The sequence below is a fragment of the Montipora foliosa genome, chromosome 12 (genome assembly GCF_036669935.1).
Source record: "Montipora foliosa isolate CH-2021 chromosome 12, ASM3666993v2, whole genome shotgun sequence".
NCBI classification, from domain to species: Eukaryota; Metazoa; Cnidaria; class Anthozoa; order Scleractinia; family Acroporidae; genus Montipora; species Montipora foliosa.
The window spans coordinates 34022822-34046717 of record NC_090880.1 but is presented as its reverse complement, the minus strand read 5'-3'; the positions used below and the strand labels follow the sequence as shown (position 1 = coordinate 34046717).

Sequence of the window (23896 nt, the reverse complement as noted above, 5' to 3'; positions counted from 1 at the left end):
TTCAGGTATCAACATGTTAGTCATGATTCTACAAGCTTCAAAGAAAGGGTAAAGGTTAGCATTATTTTTAGGTTATGGTAAATGCAGCTGTTAATCCTCACTTGAGGGACACTTTGTGACGTTAATTGTTTTTATTCCCAGACACGTGCCCAGAAACTTTTGACAACCAATGAGTGAATTAAAACTGCGCATGCTATAAGCCATTTGCAAGGCTTCACTCAGGCTTCACAGGATTTGTTAAAAAAAAGACGAAGGAAAAAAACAATGTGACGACCCGGCCAAAACAATACAGTCTTAATGAAATTTGAGGTTTGATAGAGGTGCAGGCCAACTGGTTTTAAAGAGACTATGTCCGCTGCGGCACATGCGCAGTAGGGACTAGTTGGCATTTACATAGAGCTGATGACGCAGGTTTTGCCTTTCGGATAGACATCTACATCTACATGTTCCAGCACTCGGCAAAGTCCCTTTTTGACTTGTGGCTGTTTCTGCTTAGGTGGCTTCATACACCACAAGCCTTTTTAGAGACATCACCGCCAAGCCGGCCACTTCTGCTGGAGAGAACAGGACAGCCACAACACCGGGGACTTTATCCCCTACTCTTCTCGAATAGTGTTTGGGTTCTTTAACGTCCCACAGGGAACTTATGAACATAGAAGACATTTGTGAGACGGGGCCTACGGCTTATAGTCCTTATCCGAGAAGACTTGAAAGTCTAACCATTTGCAGATGAAATTACAAAGGCAGCACTTTCTGCTCAGTTATTTTAAGATCCTGAGTGTTGATCCGGCCGGAGTTGAACTCACGACCAACTGAGCCACCGGTGCGCGGTAATGATTACCGTCTAGCTGATCACATGTTCCCGCTGCACGGATTAGAAGCTTTCAAGTTCCTGTGTTTTCGAACTTAAAACTTAATAGGCCTTTTGCGATATATTAAAATTCAGCTTGATAGTGCCGGAGGCAGTGAGGACAAAGACAAAGGAAAGTAGATGATATGTAAATATTTTTCACATTCATTCGAACGTGTTTCTATTGTTTTTGTCCTCACTGCCTCACTATCAATATTTGATATTTCGAGATGTCCTATTCCGCAAACTTTCTTAAGACGAGTGCAATTCAAGCAGGTGAATTAAGCTAACTCTTCAACGGAATTTGAAAAAAATCGGCACGACGGCTTGTGACCAACTCGCGCATGCGCGTTGAATGATATAGTTCCTTTAAGGTGTGTATTTGCCTCTACAATACTAGACATATTTAGTTGGAACACTTAGCGAATGGTCAGAATCATCGTGTTACAAGATCGTAGCTTATACCACATCCCCCTTCCCCCATTCAGGAAGGGGGAAACGGCGATGGGTGTTCCAACAAATGTGACGAGTATTGTAGCCTACCAAAAATATTAAGATGCTGGTTAACGTTTGACAAGGAGTTGAGATTTCGGTTGATTCTACAGGGGCATAAACGTAACGTAAGAACCGTGCGTGTTTGGTCTTCTCGAGACAGAGGTGAGGGATGATTTCATGCAGACTGGAACGCCTAAATTGCTCTGTTGTAAACATGGCGGTTCACAGCACCAGTGAAGTCGTCTCTCTGGCCTTTCAATAGACTAATTCCAGGACCTACCGATACAATTTGAGCAAGCTTTGATAGCTAAAAATTTCAATCGATGCTGTATTTTGCCGGTAGGACTGGGTGGCTCCACACTCATAAGAAAATCTATGAAATGAGAATCGGGGGTCTTCCCTTGTCATGGAACGGCTGAATTACCCAGAATTCCTTTTGGGCATGAAGGAGGCAAGCGGAGACTGGTCCTCATCAAATGAGGAAAAAGTAGCGAGAAGAAGATTTCTAGGCGGATACTAAGGAGTAACCAAGGTGCGTGCTGTTAACGTAGACTTTTTATCATAGGAAATTCGGCCTGGCCTTTAGTAATTTCTTGTCCAAGAAACGGTATAATGTAAATAAGAGAGTAATGAGATTTATATTTGCGATTACCTGTCCTCTTATGTACCACTTAAGTCAAACTCTACATCTCTATGCAATAAGCGCATTCAAAATTTCCTCATATTATTGTATAAAAGTAGTTAAAGAAAGAAAAGGCTTGTCCTGCATATATGAAAAATACGTTTTCTCTCCCGTTCTCTTGTTACGCATGATGTTCGTGGAAATTACATTCTGTCCCTCAATAAACCTAGAACAACCAGGTACGGTCTTAGTTCTTTTTCTTACGTTTTTACTAAGTACGTTGCGAAATGCGCTACCTGATTTTTCCCGTACCACTGAGTTTACTGGTTTTAAACTAATCCAGGGCCGGATTTTGTACAGCGGCCTTTCGTTTTGATTAATATATCTTTAAATATTATTTAATATTTAGTTATGTATCTGTATATATCATGTATGTTAGCTGTAATGTCTCGAAGATATTATTCTGAAATTCGAGATGAAATAAAGTTCTATGCATGCATGTATGTTACCTTCGGCAGGGCGCATGCGTGCACTTTGCAATCTGCGACTCCAGTGCTTACCATATGACAGATAAAATGAGTAATCTATTGAATATATAAGCCATCGAAATCTTACGTTAAATTGTAATGACAAGGGCGGTTTGGAGCTGTAAGTAGGCGTGGGATTTGTCTTATATGGTTTAGGGGCCGACATATCCCTCCCTCAATGCCGTACCGGGAGGCGAGGTCGGTAGCAGAAAGCAGCGAAGGGCCAACTGCGTCCAAAAGCGATCGCACGGGCCGAAATCCCGGGATGACTCGTTTGGTACGACGCTCCAGCGCCACGTCTGGAGGTACTGCATATTTTTTTCGTCTCGTCTTCAAACATTCCGTCAGCGCATGCGTGCGTAAATGTTCAGCCTCTCCGATACCTACAATACTAGACATATTTCAGGGGCACCCAACGAGAATATAGTTCAAAACCACTTAAACATAGCCTTGTTAAACGTATTTTAGTATTTAAACGACAGATATAGCCATATTTTTATCCGCTAAAATTTTTTCATCTGTTCGGATTCCCTAGCTGAAAGTCAAATGATCCGAAAATTATAGGAATCAAAACTTACCTTTTCGAAAATTTCAGCCAGGGAAAAGGCTCCCGAAAATTCTAGGTGACCTTTTTAGGGTAAAAATCCGTTAAAAATGGGCAATTATGCCATGTTTTAGATGTTCGAAAATCCTAGGACAGGCAGGCAAGCAAGGAATTTTACAACAAATGTTCCGAAAATTCTAGATCTCAAATCGTCTTCCGAACAGATATTTTCCGACAATTGACGTTGGGTGCCCCTGATATTTAGTTGGAACACTTAGCGAATGGTCAGAATCATCGTGTTACAAGATCGTATTTTATACCACATCCCCCTTCCCCCAATTCAATGTTGTGTGAGAATTTTTCGGGCGACTACTAGTAGTTGTGAAAATCAACATTGGAGGAAGGGGGAAACGGGGATGGGTGTTCCAACAAATGTGACGAGTATTGTAGTTCTTAATTATTTGCTCGATTTACTGCGTGATGCTGTTGTGATAACGCAAGTAGTTGCTTTCATAGCAGTTATCGACACGCGATCTAACACCCCAAGGGGCTGTATTTACCTTCCTGAAGCCCCAGCAGAAAAGCTCTCCTTGTCAATGAATGCTCTTTCCAGCTGGATTAAGCGATCATTGAACATGCGAACCTGTAAAACGCTGAAAAAGTAAAAATTAAAAAGTCAAAACTGACTTTTACATTTAAAGCTTGTGGGGCTGGGTTTAGTTTGTTTGAAAGGCTGAATGCATGCATTATCCACTGTATAAAGTATTAGACATTGATGAAGAAGTATCAACAGAGATAAAGTAATTCAATGGATAGTTATCTAACCAAATGAAGCTATCCCCGTCTTTCGTTTTGCACAAAGGGCAAAGGTCCCGCGTGACCTCAATAAACGCGATGCGGGTCAGTGGAGTTGAAGATTTTTCTCTTGACGACTTTTTCCTTGACTACTATCCATTGTATTGGAACTCAGGTCTTCGCACCCAAAGCCTCTCCGTTGTTATAAACAAGATGAGGACCAGAATGAAATCATTGTAAGTACCAAACTCTTTTTCGTTTTTACGCGCAGTGATTTAAATTTGCTTTACATCGCTCATTTGTAAATTACAATCATAACATGTCAATATCACTGAAATTAATTTCTGCGATATTCGTTTAAGTAATATGGATTACTTTTCATTGTTAACTATTTGTAAGCGATCCTGGAATGTTTTTGCAGCAACCTGGAACTCCTCTGCGGCTTTTATTAAAAATTCTGCCGAAAAAAGGTAGAGAACGTGTTAACACATATTAACTTTGCTTTAGTTTGATTCTTACCAACTTTGATGTGCATCAAATGTGCAGGTTTTAATTGAGCTGCACAAAGAGCTTATCAAAACGACATCAATTATTTTCCTGTTTAAATTCTCTATTCGTAATAACAGCAAGAGCTACCACAAACAAAAGGACGCAAAATAATCCCAACAAGAAGTTGTAGTAACGGAGCATGGAATTGGATTTCGGTTCACATTTTCCGGCTCTCCTTGCCTTCCACTCACCTATCAGCGTTTACTAAGTCAATTATTCTTTGGCGTGTGGCGATTTTATTTAATATTGGACAATCAAAGGGTTCAGAAAACACGAAATAAATTGAACTAATTTCTAATACAAGGGGACCACTTGAAATGCCAAAAAAAATTGCTAAGCTCTCCTTGAATTGAAAGTTATATCAACGCTAGAAAATCTTTCTTTGATTTACAACCTGATCAGGAAAAATAAATGTTAAGTATTCATAAACCTTTTCTCGGTGATCGGCTTTTACCTAGACCCTGGGATCCAAGCCCCATATTTTCAACCATCCACGTACCTAATGTAATGTTGTGACTTTTTAATGTGTCATTGTGGATATCAGACAGGTCTTCCACCCACTCACGTAGGACGTTTGCATACTGATCCACCCAAAATGGTATAAATAGCGATCCTGTTATATCAAACGTCATGTGCAGCAACACCTTCACAAAGGCAACATGTGCTCTGAGGATATCGGCCGGTGACTTGAGAGCACTGGATAACTATTTGAAGTAAAAAGGCTAACATGTTAACGTTTAAATCGCAGGGGTCGCAGAGTACGTTCGGAAGTGGGGGGGGGGGGGGGGGAAGGGGGGAGGTTTTCGAATGAATCACGGAAGTGTGAGGGGATGAGGGGGGGGGGGAAGAGGTTTAGGAGATAACAACACTGTGTGATGTGAGGGCATTATAGACCCCCCCCCCCCCCCCAGCCCCTTCCTCTCCCCTGAATGACATGATCATCCCTGAGTATACGCGGAACAAACAACAAAACTTTAACTTTGTGTGAAACTTTAATTTTGCATATATAAAATGAACGAGGCTGCACAGATTTCACCTTTTACAAAAAAAGAAAATCTCTTGTGTTGATCATGATTTATTTGGTTATGAAACTCACGTTATAGGGAGTGTAGATCAAAGAGACACAAGGTACCCCGACTTTGTTTACAAACGGTGAGCAGCTCCTCCCAGTATTCTCAGACACTGAACTGTGGAAAACGCCAGAAACCCAAAAGTCATTTCGTTAAAAGGATATTTTCAATACTCTTATAGCAAAGAGTGAGTGGAGCCATGCAACGCTTATTTGTTGTTTCACTCACCCAGCTTTCGTAAAAGGCTGTAGGGGTTAAGGACTAGCGTCTTTTCTCTTTAGTTATCTTAAGACCCTAAGTATTGGCCCGGCCGGGGTTCGAACCCTTATCTCGTGACCAGTGGGTGACCGCATAGTAGTCCGATGTTCAACCAACTAGGGCAGCGGTGCCCGTTACACCTCAGCCTTAGCCCGGACTGTACTGTTACAAAGAAATAGAAAAATTCACAAGAGAATACGTATTTTCAACTGCACTTTCAAGCTAGTTAGAAACCTGATTAGATTTAACAAGAACCTCCATGACTATTATTAACGATTGAGCTGGAGCACCACATTAATACTGATAAGCGAATTCGAACAATGATCGCCTATTAAAAAAATAGCATGTAAAAATGAAATACGTATGACAGTCCTTACCTTGTGTTCGTCCATTTATCGTACAGTGTCAGAGATGAGTTGTCCACGAAATTGACCTCAAGGAAAGAATTCTCGATAACTTACATTAAAATGATTTTAGAGTATGTAAAAAAAATTCATATATAGACTTGGAAAGACCACCGCAGGTAGATAAGTAACTCAGTTAAGCAGTTGCAAGCAATTCTGGAAAAATGAAGACTTGAAAGGGATTCGAAACAAACAAGCAGTGATCACTACACGAGTCCAACTCTCTCCCATTCAAGGGAAGCCAAGGGAAGCCAAGGAAAAAAAGGTAAGATACTGGTCTTTTCTTTCGGAGCGTGCGCTAGGGCAATCAGTGACGAGTGACATTCCTGAGTTAAGTTCGCGAAAACAGAGAAATTTAATCTAACAAACAGCAACAACAGTACTCCAGTAGTTTAATCTCACCTTCTTTATTGCTTTTAAAGCTACGTATTCTAGTAAAGGGTGAAGCTTGACTCCGATAGGAACTTCTTTAAAAAAAAAATTGTATCACGGAAAGGTTAATCTTTGCAATTATGACTACCAAACTAATGCATTTACGCGGCTTGTATCATGGTATGGACGTTATTTAGTGCCAGATGGGAGTGAACTATCGAGTCCAAGAGAGGATGAGAGAGGGGACAGTACACATCCACCATACACGAAGCCCTTCCAATGATAATTTTTTTCAATCTAAATTTAGTCCGTGTTCATGATGCGCGGCTATATTTTAAGGGAGACAACTGATTGGTTGGTTGTAATTGATCATTGGCTCCACGACCATGGGCACGAGACCAAAATAATTGTCAAAATACCATGAACGTGAAAAGCTTAAAATATATTGAAAAATGGAGGGTGCCTTTTTTTTTTTTGAGAAAATCCAAAAAAAGGATTTGTGATCTCGGATCAATGGATTCTTCAGCGTCAAAAAAACGCAAAATCCAAAAAAGGATTATTTTTCATGACAACGCAAACACACAAACCCGAAGTTGCTGCAATTTCAAAAACAAGAAAAAAAATTTTAGCGGTTAAACTGGTTTGTTTTGGAGAAATTCTTCGATGAAAATGCTACCAGAAAAAAAAAACCTTACCGATCGATAAAAAGAAATGAAGAAAATGCGTGGTAAAGTACAAATCGATTCATAGGGTATGTTTGCAGTAAACTTTTTTAGCTGTAGGAAAGGTGCTAACAATATTTATGCTGTGGAGAAACTTTTAGTGTAATTTCTGGTGTGAAATTTGCAGGGAACCTAACTATTTTCGACCTATTGGTGTGCTCGATCGTACGGTAAAAATGGCGGTAAAACATTTGGGTGAAACTGTCATGTTCGGTAGGTGTTGTGTATTATTTTTGCATGGAAAACCGCTTGCCAAAAATACATTTTTCAAATCCTTTCCCAAAAAACGCTGAAGTGGTGAATCTCAAAAATCCGGATTTCGATCTAATCCGAAGTATCCTCCTTGAGTGGGGATACTTTGGATTCATGATCCGTTTTTGGATTTGCCAAAAAACGCAAAATCCGTTTTTGGATTCAAGAATCCGTTTTCGGATTTTCCAAAAAAAAAGCACCTTGAAATTATCATAGAGTGTGGGGATGTGTTCTCTCCCCTCATCCTCTCTGATTTCGAGTCTCGATGTCAGTACACATTTTGACGCTTCAAACAAGACTCTAGTTTAGCCCCAGTTCTAACTCCTCTGAAAATTTCATCAGCGAGTTGAAGTCGTTTGCTTTCCCATGGGACACCTTTAGCAGCCACAATACAAGAGTTTGAAATATTTCGGAGAAAACGAAGCTGGTTCAAGTGTCGGTTACGGAATGTCCCGTTTCGACGTTCCGATCGCTACTCCCACTTCGCTTTGGATGGATTGTTTGCGTTTATCCTATACTATTCCAGCAAGGATTGCTTAATCGCTTGTACTTTAGCTGTGTTAATTGTATAACGTTTTTGTGCTATCTCGGAACCGACACGATGCATCTTTGTTTTGTATTTTTGGTGGCAACACCAGCCCATACTTTCCACCCGAGACAATTTAAGTTATTTGATTGTTTGAAATTCTGTGCAACTGACAAGTGTGGTCTATACATTCTATGCTGTCAGAGCATAGCATAACCAAGATTTTGTCAAATCATATTTGGATTTTAGACATCAAAATAAGTACCTTGCACAGCGGTGTCTACTGTCAGATAAGAGATTACACGCGAGTCCAGAACTCGTTGATACTCCTGAAAAAGGAACATCTTGCATGATTTTCTTGCAATCAAATTATAATGCAAGAGGGAATTCTTTACCTCGATCCATTCCACTGATCCAATATTTCCTGCACCCCAGCTACATATTTTTATAGTTCGTTGGGGCGACCAACCTAAAATGATATTATGTCACTTACTTTTAGAAAACTAAAGAGAAGAAAAAAAAAAATTAAAATGCCAAATTAGATATCGTTTCCGAAGTGAATGAATAACATTTTTGCCAAAACGTGATACTGAAATTTCAAAATTTTGACTGGATTGTTTCCGAATTGCATTTAGTACAGGTTCTTTACCATTTGCATGACCTAGAACCAATCCTTTTTCCAGGACTTTTTTCAAGTACCAGGCCCTTGACAAACCAAGCGTTTGTTGAATGTGCAAATTTGAGTATATGAGTAGGTGTAAGGATTTTCACTAAGAATATTCGTGAAGTGGAAACTTGTTTTTATCTGCATGAATCAAATTAATGGCATATGCTTTTTGCGAATTCCGTACCTTTTTTTCTAATGGATGATAAGATCCTGGCAACCTCCATCAGAATCGCAGTTGTAGCAAAAGGGCGGGCACTGCCTAGAAGAATGTAGCGATCTAGAGCGACATAAAAGCCAATTAATTTAACTATAGCACACGATCATTAATAATGCGAATAAAGAACTTTGACTGTGAGATAATATCATATTCATAATCGATTTTTCAAGTTGAAGTTGAAGAGACTTTTTATTTGGACACATTTAACACTACGCAAAATAAAAATGATAAGTGTTCAGACGATCATAAATTATATATCAACCTTTAAACGATTCCAAACCTGCCTCATTTACGTATTCAAGTTTTTGTTAAATGTCTGGAGAGTTTTAACACTGTTGAAAACTCTTTCAAAAATGTTGGCGTAGCGGCAGTTTGAACAGTCTGTTCAAAAATTGAAGAACACAAACATGCTCACGTTGGGGCGGCGTAACTGGAGTCTGTTCTGTCTTCCTCGGAATCAAACAGTTTATGGAACCGTTCGAACGGCCTTCGCACAACATATGCCCAAACGTTTGTTGAACTCAAAATCAATGAACGAAACGATATATGAAATGAATCATATACTGAACTGCGGATATGACATCAAGGCTATGATCCTTGCAGTTATATATGAATGCAATTTTAGCAATATGCGTAGAGAAGCCTGAAAAATTCAGGACTTCAACGGGGTTTGAAGGTATCGCGAGGTCATGGGTTCAAACCCCGTTGAAGTCCTGAATTTTTCAGGCTTCTCTACGCAGTTTCTAAAATTGCATCCATAACTGCAAGGATCATAGCTTTACTTGATGAACTCAGAATGTCAGTCAAATGTTGAACCAGTTTAGTTTACCAGTTTACCAGTTTCAGCACTTGGACTCCTTCAATTTGACTACTGTCTGTTTAATTTGCTGTTATGTGGTCTCATCGATCAGTAGTCTATTCAGTAGATTGCGCCAAGCCGACCACATTACTGAAAACCAAACCATTTAAGGCGCGCCCTTGACAATAGGCTGATTTAGCAACAGAATGGGAACTTCAGTGGCGACGTCGCGCGCAGCAAAACTACCAGTGAGAATTTACAATAGAGAAGAAAGGAGTGGAGTCTACTCTATTCTGAATTCTCATTGGTGTTTTTTCTGCGCGCGCCGTCGCCACTGACGTTCCCGTTATGTTGCTAAATCAGCCTAATAGCAATACAAGGAGGCTCTCTTAATTTTCAGATAGATGATTTAAATCTGACACCCTCTAGGCCTTTGTTGGTGGTTTGTGGCTTTGGTTTTCCTCACCAGATTCTTGGTCACCTTTGATTGTTGCGACAGCATTGCAGACTGGAGTTTTAGCTCGCGCAAGACTCACGTTCAAACTGGCATTTCTGTTGTAAAATTGCAATAATAAAACAGTTATTTCTGTGATCTATAAAAAATTCGCAATCTTTGTAGAATGTGTGAAAGGGTTGATAAATGATACTCTACTTTATCACGTACCGGTAATGATTATTCTGAATCAATATTTCTTCTTTACGTAGTTTAGTCATAACCATAAAATCAGAAAAGTCCGACGTAACAGATTTAATTTTGGTCTCAGTTATTTCCATTTAAAAATGCGAAACTCGTGTATTCAGTGTTACCTTGTATCATGTGGATCCATTTGTAAATAGTATCTTAAGCTCAGCCCACCCTGCCAATGGTTTGGCGCCATAGTGTTGTTCAAAATTCTGCAAACAAAAAAGTAATTTTTCAATGACAAATTGCGGACGAAAGACTAAAAATCGTGAACCATTTCTCAACGAAATGACCCTCTGGCAAAGCGTGAGAGCGTGAAAGGGGCTGGGATAAGCATCGAGTCGTCGGCATAGCTGAGCAAGACGCACTTCTTTTTATTATCTATTATTTGAGATTAGCTCTTAATTAAATAAAGAGAATACGTTGAGTGGCCCAAAAAGCTAACAATGCAAAATATTTGACAAGTATGTTGCATCGTATGCTGATTGGAGAAACGAAATATGATGCAGCCTTCGATGTTACTCCATTAAACGGTACAGATTAATTAAGGTCACTACCTGCAAACTAAAAGAACTGTTACAATTGTTCTTGTACTCCATTAAACGGTACAGATTAATTAAGGTCACTACCTGCAAACTAAAAGAACTGTTACAATTGTTCTTGTCGAACAAAGGTGACAAAATACCCAGAGTGCTTCAAACATGACTTTAAAATGCTTCCATGTATTGTGTATACCTTTGGAGCCAACTGGAAAACATTCACATATCGATAAGGTCAATTTGTAGCAGTAGCCGATTACCTTAATAACTTTTCAGCTTCATCATTTGATATCGGTTGTACTGGAATGTCGGTCAAACTAATATCATCCAATGACTTTCTGGATACCCTAGCTATGTAAAATGAATAGAAAATAGACAGTTTTAAAATTGCCATCTTGGTATTTTTAATTTCGAAACGAACCGTGGTGGATATGGTGCAGATACACCTTACAATCCTATCACCAAAAGAAAGAAAAGAAGGAATGTATTTAAGTATACGAAAAAGATGCTTGCATATCTCTCTTCGTTCCCCTAAAACTCACCTTTAGCTGGGTAACCAGGCGTAAACGAATCTCCTCTATTGGCCCACTCGCTAATAACACTGGGATACCAATAATCTTTTGTAAGTGATTCCTGTTTTGTGCTATTGACCACATCAATAGGATCCAGATACAACAAAACTCCTGCAGCGTTCCATTTTTGTGCGTTGGAAACCTTTTGAGTAAATATATAATAATAATAATAATAATAGTAATAATAATAATAATAATAATAATAATAATAATAATAATAATAATAATAATAACAAGAGAGCAAGTTTCAATCGAGTGTCGTAAAACCAAAACCAAAGTAATTACTTTGGCCAATTAAAAAGGACGGAGACAATCTAGTAAACCAATCAAAACTTTAATAACTTTATTTATCGACCTTTAGAAAAATATACAGTAGATTTACATGTAAAGAAACATATATCAAAACGCACGAATTAAGATTTTAAATGTGCAATTGATGTGTGCTATAGACTTCATCCTGTGTCAATACTTCTGTCCGTCAATTAATCGTCATCATCATCATCATCATCATCATGGTGATCATTATTATCGTCATAGACTTTGTTTCATCGTTGTCATCATCATCATCATAATCACCGTCTAAGTTGTCGTATACGTTTCGTCGTCATCGTCGTTTGTCGTCGTCGTCGGCATCATCATCATCGTTCTTATCATCATCACCATCAGCATCGACAGTAGAATCGGTGTCATCATCAACATCGACTTTGACGTCGTTGCCATCGCCGTCGCGATAGTCATTTTCGTTATTTCTCTCTTGCCTCTTTTGCGTGAGATCTTGATCCTCGTTTGCGGCTATTGTAAAGCAAAACTAGGACTTTCTTTTGTGATAATTTACAAAAAAAAAATCATTCTGATTTCTTTCTAGTTTAAAAACTCCTAGAAATCTGAAAATGGCCTGATATCAATCAATTGTTATTTAGTTTTCCTGTCGTTTGTCATTTCATGGCAGTGTGTCTAAATTAAATCTCCCTATGGTCTTCGATTGGCCATAAAAGAATGTAAACCGGCGTCGCACTCTTTTGGCTGCAGGAGGTAACGTTCGCCAAAAAAAAATCCTTTGCTTTAATAGCTCTAAAATAAATAAAATTAAGAGAAATTACAAATACTTCATACCTTTGTTCCTTCATGGATCTTTCCATACCTAAGGATCAAAATCTTTCCTTTACAAGAAATGTTTCTTTCTTTTAAATATTTGAAGTCTCCTTGTCTTCCGTAATTAACGTATAACAGTTTACCCGACGATATTCCAGACTTTGAATAAAAAGTGAGTAATGGGAACATGGTAGGTGTAACATTATCCAAAACGTGCCACGAGTTCGTTGCTTTTAAATTTAAAGAATAAACCACATTTCCAGTTTGATCAACTAATGACAGTTTGCTCGGTCTCGTGGGATAGGAGAGCAACACCTCGTATCGATTTAGTGTCACCGTGTCAAGGCCCATTGATTTCCATTCCTTGATGATCTTGTGCGCATGCGTGCAACTGTCATTTCCAGCGATATCAAATTCGTCCGGGCAATTCCTGACAAAAAGATGATACAATAAGGTGGAACTTGACTTTTTAACAAAGAGTCAAAGCATTTGCAAATAAATTGGGGTTTCTTTAAAGTTAACTTGTTTTTTTACATTTTAGAAGCGTGACCGAGAATTTTTTCGTTGTAACGAGGGCATCGTTATATAGAGGCTATTCACTTAATAATATTTATATAATATTTATATAACATGCAACGTTTTTTGAGTCTGTCTATTGCAATTGTGTATTGGCCCAATGTGTATAGTGAGGTTGTTTCTTGTCTTAACATCGTTTCTAGTAAGTTTAGTGCCATGTACGCCATTACACTGCACGCCTTAATTAGCATTGCTATACGCGTGTAGTGTTCATTGTAAAATTTAACCGTAATTGTTTATAATAAACTTGAACTTGAACTTGAACTTGAACTTGCTGTGTAAAAGATCATGACGCCACTGAAAAACTCTTTTGAATATGCCAGTGCTGACAGCGATTTAGCGTTAATTAGTTCAGAGGAAAGACAGCTCCATCGTCAATAGAAAAAAAGAGGCACTGAGTAATCAATAGATTATTTGTATAATAGAGTTAAATGTAATTCCGATTCTGACAAAATTTTCCCTGTCGCTTCACCGTCACGGTGTTTATCGCCGCCATTTCTGATTTATTTGTTATTGCGCTTCGATGGCCAAAGAACAAGAGTTCATTCCATACTCTCCTAGTTTCACATGAGGAAATAACGTTATTGCAAAACAAAAGAACGAATGTTGCAAATTCGGAGTGGTACGCAAACTTAATTAAAACAAACTTTGCCTTTACAAAAATTTGATTGAATTCTAATTTTTCTAAAAAAAAATCTTGAAATGGCAAACTCGGCTGATATTTGAACCAAAACAGTGCCGAACTGGTTAATTTTAATATCTAGCGGGCTCGAGGCTTAATTCGTGCCAATTAAAGTTAATTACTATGACAACGTAGAGACTATGGGAACACTCTACGCTAACCATTTTGCGTCCAACTCGGCCCTGGTTGTCAAAGCTAACAGCTAAATCGGAAAACCGACTCTATGTAACAATTTCGTTTAATCTGACTTAAGAGTACTTGACTTTGATGGATAAAATCATCTTGTTTCAATTTGAATGTTTGGCTCATCATCCCCAATCTGAGCCACTGTTTCTAGTTAACCAAACCTAGCGCTCTTGTTTGTTTCTAAAACCATCATAGTCAAAGCTCGTCATTAAATTGATAGTCTAAGTGTTACTGAGTCTGATATACACTTATTGTAATACTCGGCTGAATTCGCTGCAAAATATTATATTATCTGTTACCACTCCATCAAGACTCCCTCTCAAAATAACAGTCTGATACTCCTTTAAGGGCAATCTGTATTCAATAACGGCCCAAAAAGAACTTAGACTATTAAGATTAATATACCTGAATTGTTTTATCAGTCATGCGGGAGAGAAACGATCATTTTCAATAAAGAAGCAGTATTTGCAAAGAAGCCTAAAAAACCCACGCCCCACGTAGACTTAAACCCTTGAAAGGATCATTGAGATCACGCCACACACTCCTCTTCCACGAATCATATCTTGCGCTTTGTGCGCAACATGAATAAACCATTACTGACACACTTGCAAGCTTCAAAGCGATTCTTACCTTTGATAATCGAGGATCCTCTGTGCAGAAACTAGCTCAAAAACTTCTTTTTCCAATATCGATCTCTCGGTTGTGTCTGTGTTTTCTCTTTTCGCACTATCACCTTGCTCACATGTCTTTTTCTCCGACCCGTGCGCAAAGAATCCTATGATGAACCCAACGACGCCAGTAAACAAAACAAATGACGCAAGACCGCAAATGAATTTCTTTTGCACCGACATTCCCATATATCACATTTCGTTGGAAAAACCACTTTGGCGGTCTAACTAGCTCTCTTCTCTTATTGCGGTCGATTCCCTTTCATATGGAAATTATCTTTTTTAAGGGAGTCTTGTGTCAACATTGGACGGCTGGCTATACTGAGCATGACTGACAAGTACTGCTCTACTTGTCAAGAGTATTGAATTTTATTGGTAGAATACAATTTGTTTCATTTTAATCCTGGCAGGAGTTTCCAAATGATTAAATCTGTGGAACAGAATTATACTTTTCCACACATCTACGATGAATCGAAATTCGATTCAGGAATAAACTGTTATCTATGTCACACATGGCAAGATTGGGGCAGAGATTTTTCAATGGTGTTACTAATTGGGAAGTCTCGGATAATCGCAACAGCAAACACAAATTTTGAAAAAGATATTAAATTTTTAAGTTCAAATATATATGTATCAAGATGTCAGCCTCATCAAGGACATTGTAAATAATTTCAGCGTGGTATGGCGCTTCTAATCACTGCTCTTGTTTCAAAAGAAAAGAAACTAAGGATTACAAGTGGGTGCCGGGGACAGTCTGTGTTCGCGTAAAAGGAAACAAAATCACGTATCAATGATTGACATCATTTGACGCTATCACCATAAATGTTTAATAGTTAAACGCATATCATCTGATCCTTGATAAAATTAAGTTTCGGTTTAAAACATTTCATAAACATTTTGTTTGATCGTCTCTCGCTAGTCATATTTGACTGAGCGTGGCATATGGCCCAATTGTCTTTCCATAATATTGATGAAATTCAAAAGAATCCGTTTTAGGAGGCAAAAGGAATCGTATTTTATTACTCGTGCTTTCCAGGGAAAACGCCTAATGTTAAATTTTGCGTTCAGTCACAAATCGTACTCAAGGTTGTAAAGCGCACGCGCGAAGTTAACCAAAGCGCATACGTGGCATGGCTGCGTTTAAGCCAACATGCACATGTGGCATTGAACGAAAATGGCGTCGTTGAAAGTAAGGAAGAATATGTTGTCTAATACGTTCACACCGTTCGCGATAGACCCACACTCAAAGATGTCGAGCGTTTTGGAACGGTTCAGTCCGCGAACTTTGCGAGAGATCGCTTTACGAGCGATCATTTATAAGTGAACATCACGAAAATCATTGCCATCACTCTAACCTAAGTAATAAATAATAATCTAGCCGACATCTCTAATGTATTTCTTTTTCTTTGTTTTTCATTTGACAGGACACCAGGAAAGCCCGGGTTCAATCAGATATGCATCTAGTTTTCAAGGGAGGAATTCCCGTACTTTTTAACAAACAAACAAAGCAAACAAAGCAATATCGATCTTAGAGTGCATTTCTTTGGGAGAATCCAAGATTGGATTTATGATCTCAGATCAAACGAATATTTCCTTCCCAACGAAAACCCACTTCCAGCTGGTTAGGATTAAGATAACTTGTATCAAATTGAAGTTCTACTAAAAATTTACGACTTTCTTCAAATTTTGGGTACATTGAAGGAATAATAGCACTGAAAACTCACCTTGATTGCTCCCCATGATTTACGCAAATGGAGGAAACCAAATGTAGTTTTTTTTTGGGATCCATCTTTCAAAGAAACGAACGGATCATGAATCCTAAAAATCCGGATCCAGATCTGAGTGGAATCCAAGTGGATTCTTCTAATCAATAATCCATTTTCGGATTTTCAAAACTCAAAATCCGCTTTTGGATACAAGAATACGGATTTGGATCTCCCCAAAGAAACGAACTCTAGCATATCCTAAAACATTGCACGGAGACATTAATTTTAACCCATTATTCTCAGCTGAACAGTGAATTACAAAAATTCAGGCTAGTGACTATTGAAAGGCAGATTACATCATGAAATTGTAAAGCGCTTCATCGAAGACTGCCAAACCTACAGTAGCAACGATCTATTGGTAATTCCGTATTAAATTGTAAGCTCGAGGTTTGGGGTATTTTATCTTGCTTATTTCCTGAATTTTTCAATTTACGAAGATCCCAAAATCCTCTTTAGAAAAGACTCACTCAAAACACATTTGAAAAATTGAACACGATACTTTAGTGGAACCCTTTTTCAATTACGGAATGTTGCACAGTACGTCCTTGAGAATTGGCATGTTGTTCACAACCCTCAGGAGGGGCTCCCAGGAAGATCTTTGAAGCAATTGGCGCGTAACGAAAAACAAAATTCCTTTGATACAACGGGAAAGTCAGTCGTTATTTTAAAAAAAGAAATCCTAACCAATTAGTGATGGGTTTAGCATCGATTAACTCAGTGGCTATAACGACTCAAAGAGCATAACATGACAAGCTGACTCGATGTGAAACACAATGTCGCACAACGTTTTTTTAACTTGGCCCCAATCTTTCTCGTCCGAGTGCTGTGCCGAGAAACGAGCTTCGACCAATCCAGGGAAACTGCTGATGGTGAGTGGAGAAGTGGGGCCATACACCACATTACTGAAAAGCAAGAAGCGTTGAAAGTTAAACGCAAGTGCTATTTGAAATCTAAGACATTCGAAAGATCAAAGAAATCTGAGATTTTTAGGGACCTTAAATGCAGTGGCAGTCAACCAGCCTTTGCTGTCACCTTGCCTTTCATTAGGACGAATTCTGCTGGACCCTTATTTTACCGTCTCAGATTTTGAATGTTATTACAAGTACTTCTTGTTTGACCGATTTTTAATATTGCGTATTTAGCCGTGATAAGTCCATCAAGAGCAAGTAAAAAAACAGTTTAGAAAACAATTTCCTACCCCGTGTGAGGTCTTCCCAGCAGGCCATGAGGGTTACTAAAAGATCTCTCCAGCTGCATCAAGCGATCATTGGCCATTCGCAACGTGAGTGGACTGGTAATGAGATTTCGTAATATGTAATAATTATTTGACATTGCTGAATAAGATACAAAGAATTTTCAGATTGAGAAGGGGCGCGGCAGTCGAAAGGCAGAGTTAAAACTTAATTAGAAGATAATTCAAGTCTACAGATTTGATTAGCTTAGACATCATTTGATGTGAATAATTATACGAAAACGAATTCAATGAATATTTTATTATGCATTTCAAATGCTCGAGACGTCTAAAAAAAGACAAAGAGGTATGATTTTATTACTTCCACAGTTACCGGCTATCTTTGCGTTACGTGACAAAAAATACTACAAAATACTCGACGAATGAGATTGTTTTGTCACGCAAAGAGAGTTATGCAGTGGATCTCAGCCAATCGCTAATGCAATAGGTCGTAACGATACCCCCTGGTTCATGGTTCATTTAATTGTACTTACTTGCTATGGTCAATACTGGTAAGATGGCTTTGAAAAGCAGAGGCGGCTTTCGAGAACTTTTTTATCGCAGACAAGAGCGGTTCTGGTGAAATAATAGAAACCGCAGTGATATGATTTTGTCAAGATAGAGCACTGATCAGCGTAGATGGTAAGTTATAAGGCAAGTAATGCAAATATATCTGAAATGGAATTATTTGTGCTACTTAAGGACGGTGCCTACTAATTCAGAGGTATTTTTGCGCGGTTTACCGAATATGCGGAAAAAGCAGATCTCATTAAGTGTTATTAAAATTCAAAAAGAAAATTGGGGGTAACCACGCATTAAACAAAGATAATTAATCAACGATATTAGCAAAAAGCTTTAAAATACAAAGCAATGAATGGCGTTCCTTTCCAAATTAAAGCTGAAAAACGCATGGTTACCCCCAATTGTCTTTTTGGATACCAAGAGCACTTGCTACGTTCTGCTTTCTCCGCATAAATTTAAACGGCTCAAAAATATTCCTGCATTAGTAAACACTACCCATAGGAAATCCGAGTATCTGGAGATGCGCAGAACGTATGCGCAATAACAATAGTAGGTACCGTCCTTAACTGGAGTTCTCCTCAGTCAGAAAGACAGACGAGAGGCCAACTGTGCCATGCAAGGTCAACACACACTATTTCTAGTGAAGCAGACCTTCGAGGTACACCCGACTATCATGGTCCTGTTTTGGTAAGGCTCGATTATCGTTTTGGCATGCTACGAATATGTGCATGCGAATTTAAGAGGACGGGTGTCCAGTATTCCAGTATACCGATGTCATCTGTATTTGTTAAACGAAGACTCGACATAGCCTACTGAAGCCGGGTTCATTCAGCAGCCATGTTATATTGAGTTGGGTTGGCCCATCGCTCAACCCCTTTCGCTCCCAATCTTACTCTGCTACATAAATCCAAGATGACGGACAACATTACTCCTGTGGTCAATCATCGATATTACTCAACATCGTATATCGCGTTATCGGCCTCATGTTTTACCAGGTTTCGTTGTCTGTACAAATAGCTTTCAATGCAATTTGGGTGTAGTATCCTTTTACTGAACAGAGTTTGGTGCTTATAAATTATATCTTGATTGATTTTACCTAGATGGATGGTAACCAAGATATGGCGATGGAGCCTCGAGATTTGCAATAAGAGCGGGACAAATCTTCATGGACTTACCGAGAGTTATGTTGTGAAAGCTCAAGATGGTCTCATACTTTGTCTTGATGTCTTTGGCAAAATAAACGAGCTCTTCAGCGTAGCGCAAGGTGTCGAACGGCAAAAGTGGCTGATCAGCCAGAGTTAAACCGAATAAGAGCCACAACTGAGCTACTGTGCGGTGATATTCAAAACGGCGATCCACAAAATCCTTCATCCAGTGAAAATTATCAAGCATCGGATGGCTGAAGACGGGATTTCGCTTGCTCTATAAAGATAAATCAAAGAATATTAGACGCGGTACTTAACTTAGAAGGGGAGTAACACTGGAGGAAATAGAAGGGGTCATACCGAACCGTTTCCAATCCTACTCACAACCACGATTTGCCTGCATAAATCAGTGAACCAACCCTTATTTGAACTTGCTCCTCACATCTCCTGAATGAAGACAGGTCCCCTACTTTTCACGTGAAATCAAAATGAAGAGATGAGCATTGATACCAGATAAAAAGGATATAATTCCCGAAAAGCAACTGCAATTACAACAGGTGGACAATAGCAAAATTTAGTTTCTCGTTCACAACGACAAACTTCAAACAATACGGCTAAAAATTGAAATTTGCCAAAATCGATGGAATTCTTCACCGTCTGTCAGCCATGGACATGGAGTAAGTAGACTACCCTTTGTATGGTCATACGACATTAAGAATAAGACAGGTGGCTTAAACATTAGGATGTAACAAAAGTGATTGTGATCAAGGCAACCTTAATATAGCGCACACCCGAAAAAAAAGCAGGAAAGAGTAAAGACAGCCGAGAATAAGGAAAGCAAAAAGCCAGAATTTGGAATTTCACTTCCATCAATATCTTACCTCGTCAAAAGCATACTGGAAGCTTATTGACGGCACACCCAAACGGAAGTAAAGAGAATTGTGGTCACTGGTTGTTCCCAATCTTTCTACTCTGGAAATGAAATTTAATAAAAGCCTTTTGAACAGTAGTTAAAAAGGGTCTTCTTAGTCTCTCGGTAACTCCTACGTACTTAGGTAATCCAGGATTGTTTTTGTCGGTTGACTTGTTTTTCCAGTCTTCGTATAGCGTCTCTGTGGGAGCTGTGGATGTTGGTGGATAAATCTGTGAAGACAAAAATATCTATCCGTTGTAAGCATGAACCATCTGTATAAATGCCATATGTCTTTGCAAAAATTACCACTACCAGAGTATTTACTCAGAAGAGTTGAACCAATTCAGAAGGAATTCGAAGTACTTATAATAGGCTTGCGAGGTCGTGCATCAGCAATATTTAGTCAACTGCATGCTTCTTACAAATTAAAAGTGGATAAATTTGGAACAATTTGGAACACAGCTTTGATTCCTTTCCACCCTTGCGAATCACGACAATTAGCAATCAGTTATTACTTACCCTCCTCTTCCTTAGTATTATTCAAACAATGAAGAAGTGGGAAATGGATAACTAGGAGAGCACTTTGTGAAAACATTCCACCAATTGAAACAGTAAGAATTTGTTTGCATCATTTTTGACCAAACGACGAGTTAAGCCGTTTTTGCAAAATGAACTAGCTGAGTTTTATCAAGAAGGTATAGTTGAAGTATCATAAAGCAAACGGAACAATGATATTTGAGTCATTTCGAGAAAAACAAGGAAAGATGTTAGTCCTTTTTTGGCAAATACTTTAGGGGGAAGAGCTGTTCGTTTCGTTGTCCAACCGGAAAGACTTAGTTTTTCATTCAAGGAAAGCGTTGGAATTATATCATGCTTTCATCACACTACTAATGATAAGAGGCGGGTTTAGTTACTGGATTATAGTGCTGTGCTTCAGTTCATATTTCTCCAAAATGAACTAAAGCACAGCGAAATGGACGAAATGCCGCATGATCTTACCGATTAATTCTTTACCTTCTTAGTTGCATTCATGAAAGCCAAGTCTAACAAAGGGCTGCTTTTGGCACTCAAGCTGTAGTTTCCTTCAGTGAAAGAAAAGAGGGAGGGAAATGTCTCATGAATTCGAATGTCAAACTTAAAAGTGGATTGAATTGAGACGTTTTAAATGGATCCATAATGAGATTAGTTTCGATTAAATGTTTAAAAATTGTACAGTTAGTACAATGAGCCATCAGAATGCTGGGTAAACATTTCGATAAACCATTTTGCCTATTATTTTGTTGTATGAACAATGTTGGAGCAATAAGCTAACTTTCTAACATTTTTGCCGTGTCCTAGATCACTTGAATTGAAGTCAGTCAAGCCTTAGGGATATTTCCTATAGCCTATGGATCCTTGGGCAACTCGAGCGACTGCAAATTGCTTTTTCATCGTTTAGTCAAGGCATTATTACATGCAATGGAAAAAACCATATAAACCAACAGAGACAACTTTCCAAGAAATGGGCTTAGAGCTCAATAAAGGTGGGCAGACACGAGGGGTCATGTTGCAGGGACATGCTGCAGCGACATGTTGCAGCGACAAAAATCTTGTGTAGTCCACACTGAGGCGACATGTAGCAGGGACAAAATCACATGAAAACATGTGCACACACATGAAAATGTTGCGGGTACATGTTTCAGGGACATGTTGTAGCAACATGTCCCCTCGTGTGAACTGATACTTTTATTATTGTGTAACACTGACCAATTTGGGGGAGATTTTGGCTCCGCGATGTGTCCCATGAAGTTCAACTTGTCGAACTTCATGGGACACGTCGCTGCAACACATCGCTGCAGCATATCCCTGAAACATGTACCCGCAAACATTTTCATGTGTGTTTAAATGTTGTGATTTTGCCTCTGCTACATGTCCCCGCCACACGACCCTAATGCATGTCGCCTCAGTGTGTACTACACACCTTTTTGTCCCTGGAACATGTCGCTGCAATAATAAATTAAATAAACCAGCACACGATAATACCTGTCACAGCTGAGTCCACGTTAACATAAGCAACGGCTCGGTTAGACAGAAGATAGGCAAAGTCCTAAAATACAATTAGTATGTAAAGGTAATCGCATGATTTCAAGTGCAATTTGGAATAAATAAGCACAAGAATTTTTTTTAAAAGACGCACAAAAATCGGATGAGTGCAATGTGTAGTCTTTGAAAAAATTTACAAGTGCTCATGATTTGTTCCAAATTGCACAAGAAAAAAGTCATGTGATTACTTATTAAGAATATACATGAAAATGGTTAACTTAAGCAGAAGCAACGCAAACGGAAAAATTGCGCAACCTAGGGCTCGCATTGAACTGGACCTAGAATTTTCGAGAATGCCCTACATCGGTCCCATTCCTATTTGTGAAAAATACAAGTCAGTCAGTGATTAACTAACAAGTGTTCTATCCAATTCATAGGGTATCAGAACAATCGATCGAAGAAGCCTTAAACCCAGCTTAGCTGCAACGTTAGCCAAGTTACCTCAGTCCATCCGGTCGAACCAAAGATTCCATACTCCTCTGCTCCCCAACTGCAAAGGACTAATGACCTGTGGGGCCGCCATCCTATAAAGTAGATTTTCATGCCTCAGCTCCCTTGTCAATACCAAAGAGTCCATGCGAAGTTAATTTATGCCTAGATTCAGTCGAGTCTAAAGCCTCCTAAGCCTCAAGTCTCCTCCAAACGAGGAAATTTTACACACGGCAGTTTTCATGAATATGTAGATTTGCTCGTGTGGATGAGACAGCAAATATAATTGTCGACGCACGACAGAAAACGGTGAAGATGTTTCGAAACCCTTGGCCTAATTTTGAATAGTGCAGGGAGTGGGGGTGCAGGGATGGCGCAGTGGTGAGAGCACTCGCCTCCCACCAATGTGGCCGGGGTTCGATTTCCAGGTCCGGCGTTATATGTGGGTTGAGTTTGTTGGTTCTCTACTCTGCACCGAGAGATTTTCTCCGGGTATTCCGGTTTCCCCTCTCCTCAAAAATCAACCTTTGACTTGATTTACGTTAATGATTAATTTCAGTTTACAGTATCCCCGATTAGTGCTCCAGCGCTAGAACATGTTCCTTTCCTTTCCTTTCTTTTTATATGAGGATACATGCACACGAGAAAATCATTTCTCATGACATTCCATTTTTGTCTGCCACAGCAGGACTAACTTCAAAAGGAATCTGGATTGCACGCCTAAGGGACGTACTAAGTAACAAGGCTTATTTAACCTTCTCTTCGCATTTTCCCGAGTTGCCTGGAAATTTCCATCAATGTGGCCATTCCACTGGACGCATCTGTAGCTCCGAAACCATCTCTATGATTGCCAAGCAACACCAGACGATCTGCCAGCAAAGGAAGTCGATGATTAAAGGTAGAATTAAAAAAAGAAAACAGTTTTGTCGAAAAAAAGCAAAACTTGACTCTATGTACCGGGTTCTTGATTGCCATTGATTATTCCGATGACACTGTATGCAGGTTTTCTCTCCAACTTCATTTTAACACCGAGATGAACATATCTTTTGAGAAAAGAATAAAGTTGAGTGCATATTGACAAGTAAATACCCTCAAATGAATTTTGTTGTTTTTGACTGAGAGTGATGAAGGAGAACATCATA

General features: G+C 39.0%; 1 protein-coding gene across 1 annotated transcript in view; it reads right to left on the bottom strand.

Moving 5' to 3' along the window:
• LOC137981135 (uncharacterized) overlaps window positions 1–23896 on the bottom strand; it is a 30818-nt gene that overhangs the window by 411 nt on the left and 6511 nt on the right. Inside the window, exons 7-32 of the mRNA XM_068828479.1 lie at window positions 23712–23797; window positions 23510–23623; window positions 22767–22849; window positions 22266–22329; window positions 21258–21325; window positions 20382–20473; window positions 20212–20302; window positions 19361–19607; window positions 18158–18239; window positions 17631–17723; window positions 17161–17334; window positions 14629–14856; window positions 12576–12984; window positions 11433–11604; window positions 11151–11241; window positions 10477–10563; window positions 10136–10221; window positions 8838–8930; window positions 8382–8455; window positions 8252–8315; window positions 6517–6581; window positions 6088–6143; window positions 5479–5569; window positions 4882–5086; window positions 4209–4290; window positions 3599–3691 (exon numbers count right to left, since the gene is read on the bottom strand). Of these exons, the coding sequence (XP_068684580.1) occupies window positions 3599–3691; window positions 4209–4290; window positions 4882–5086; window positions 5479–5569; window positions 6088–6143; window positions 6517–6581; window positions 8252–8315; window positions 8382–8455; window positions 8838–8930; window positions 10136–10221; window positions 10477–10563; window positions 11151–11241; window positions 11433–11604; window positions 12576–12984; window positions 14629–14856; window positions 17161–17334; window positions 17631–17723; window positions 18158–18239; window positions 19361–19607; window positions 20212–20302; window positions 20382–20473; window positions 21258–21325; window positions 22266–22329; window positions 22767–22849; window positions 23510–23623; window positions 23712–23797 (3090 nt within the window). The remainder of the gene's footprint in view (window positions 1–3598; window positions 3692–4208; window positions 4291–4881; window positions 5087–5478; window positions 5570–6087; window positions 6144–6516; window positions 6582–8251; window positions 8316–8381; window positions 8456–8837; window positions 8931–10135; window positions 10222–10476; window positions 10564–11150; window positions 11242–11432; window positions 11605–12575; window positions 12985–14628; window positions 14857–17160; window positions 17335–17630; window positions 17724–18157; window positions 18240–19360; window positions 19608–20211; window positions 20303–20381; window positions 20474–21257; window positions 21326–22265; window positions 22330–22766; window positions 22850–23509; window positions 23624–23711; window positions 23798–23896) is intronic.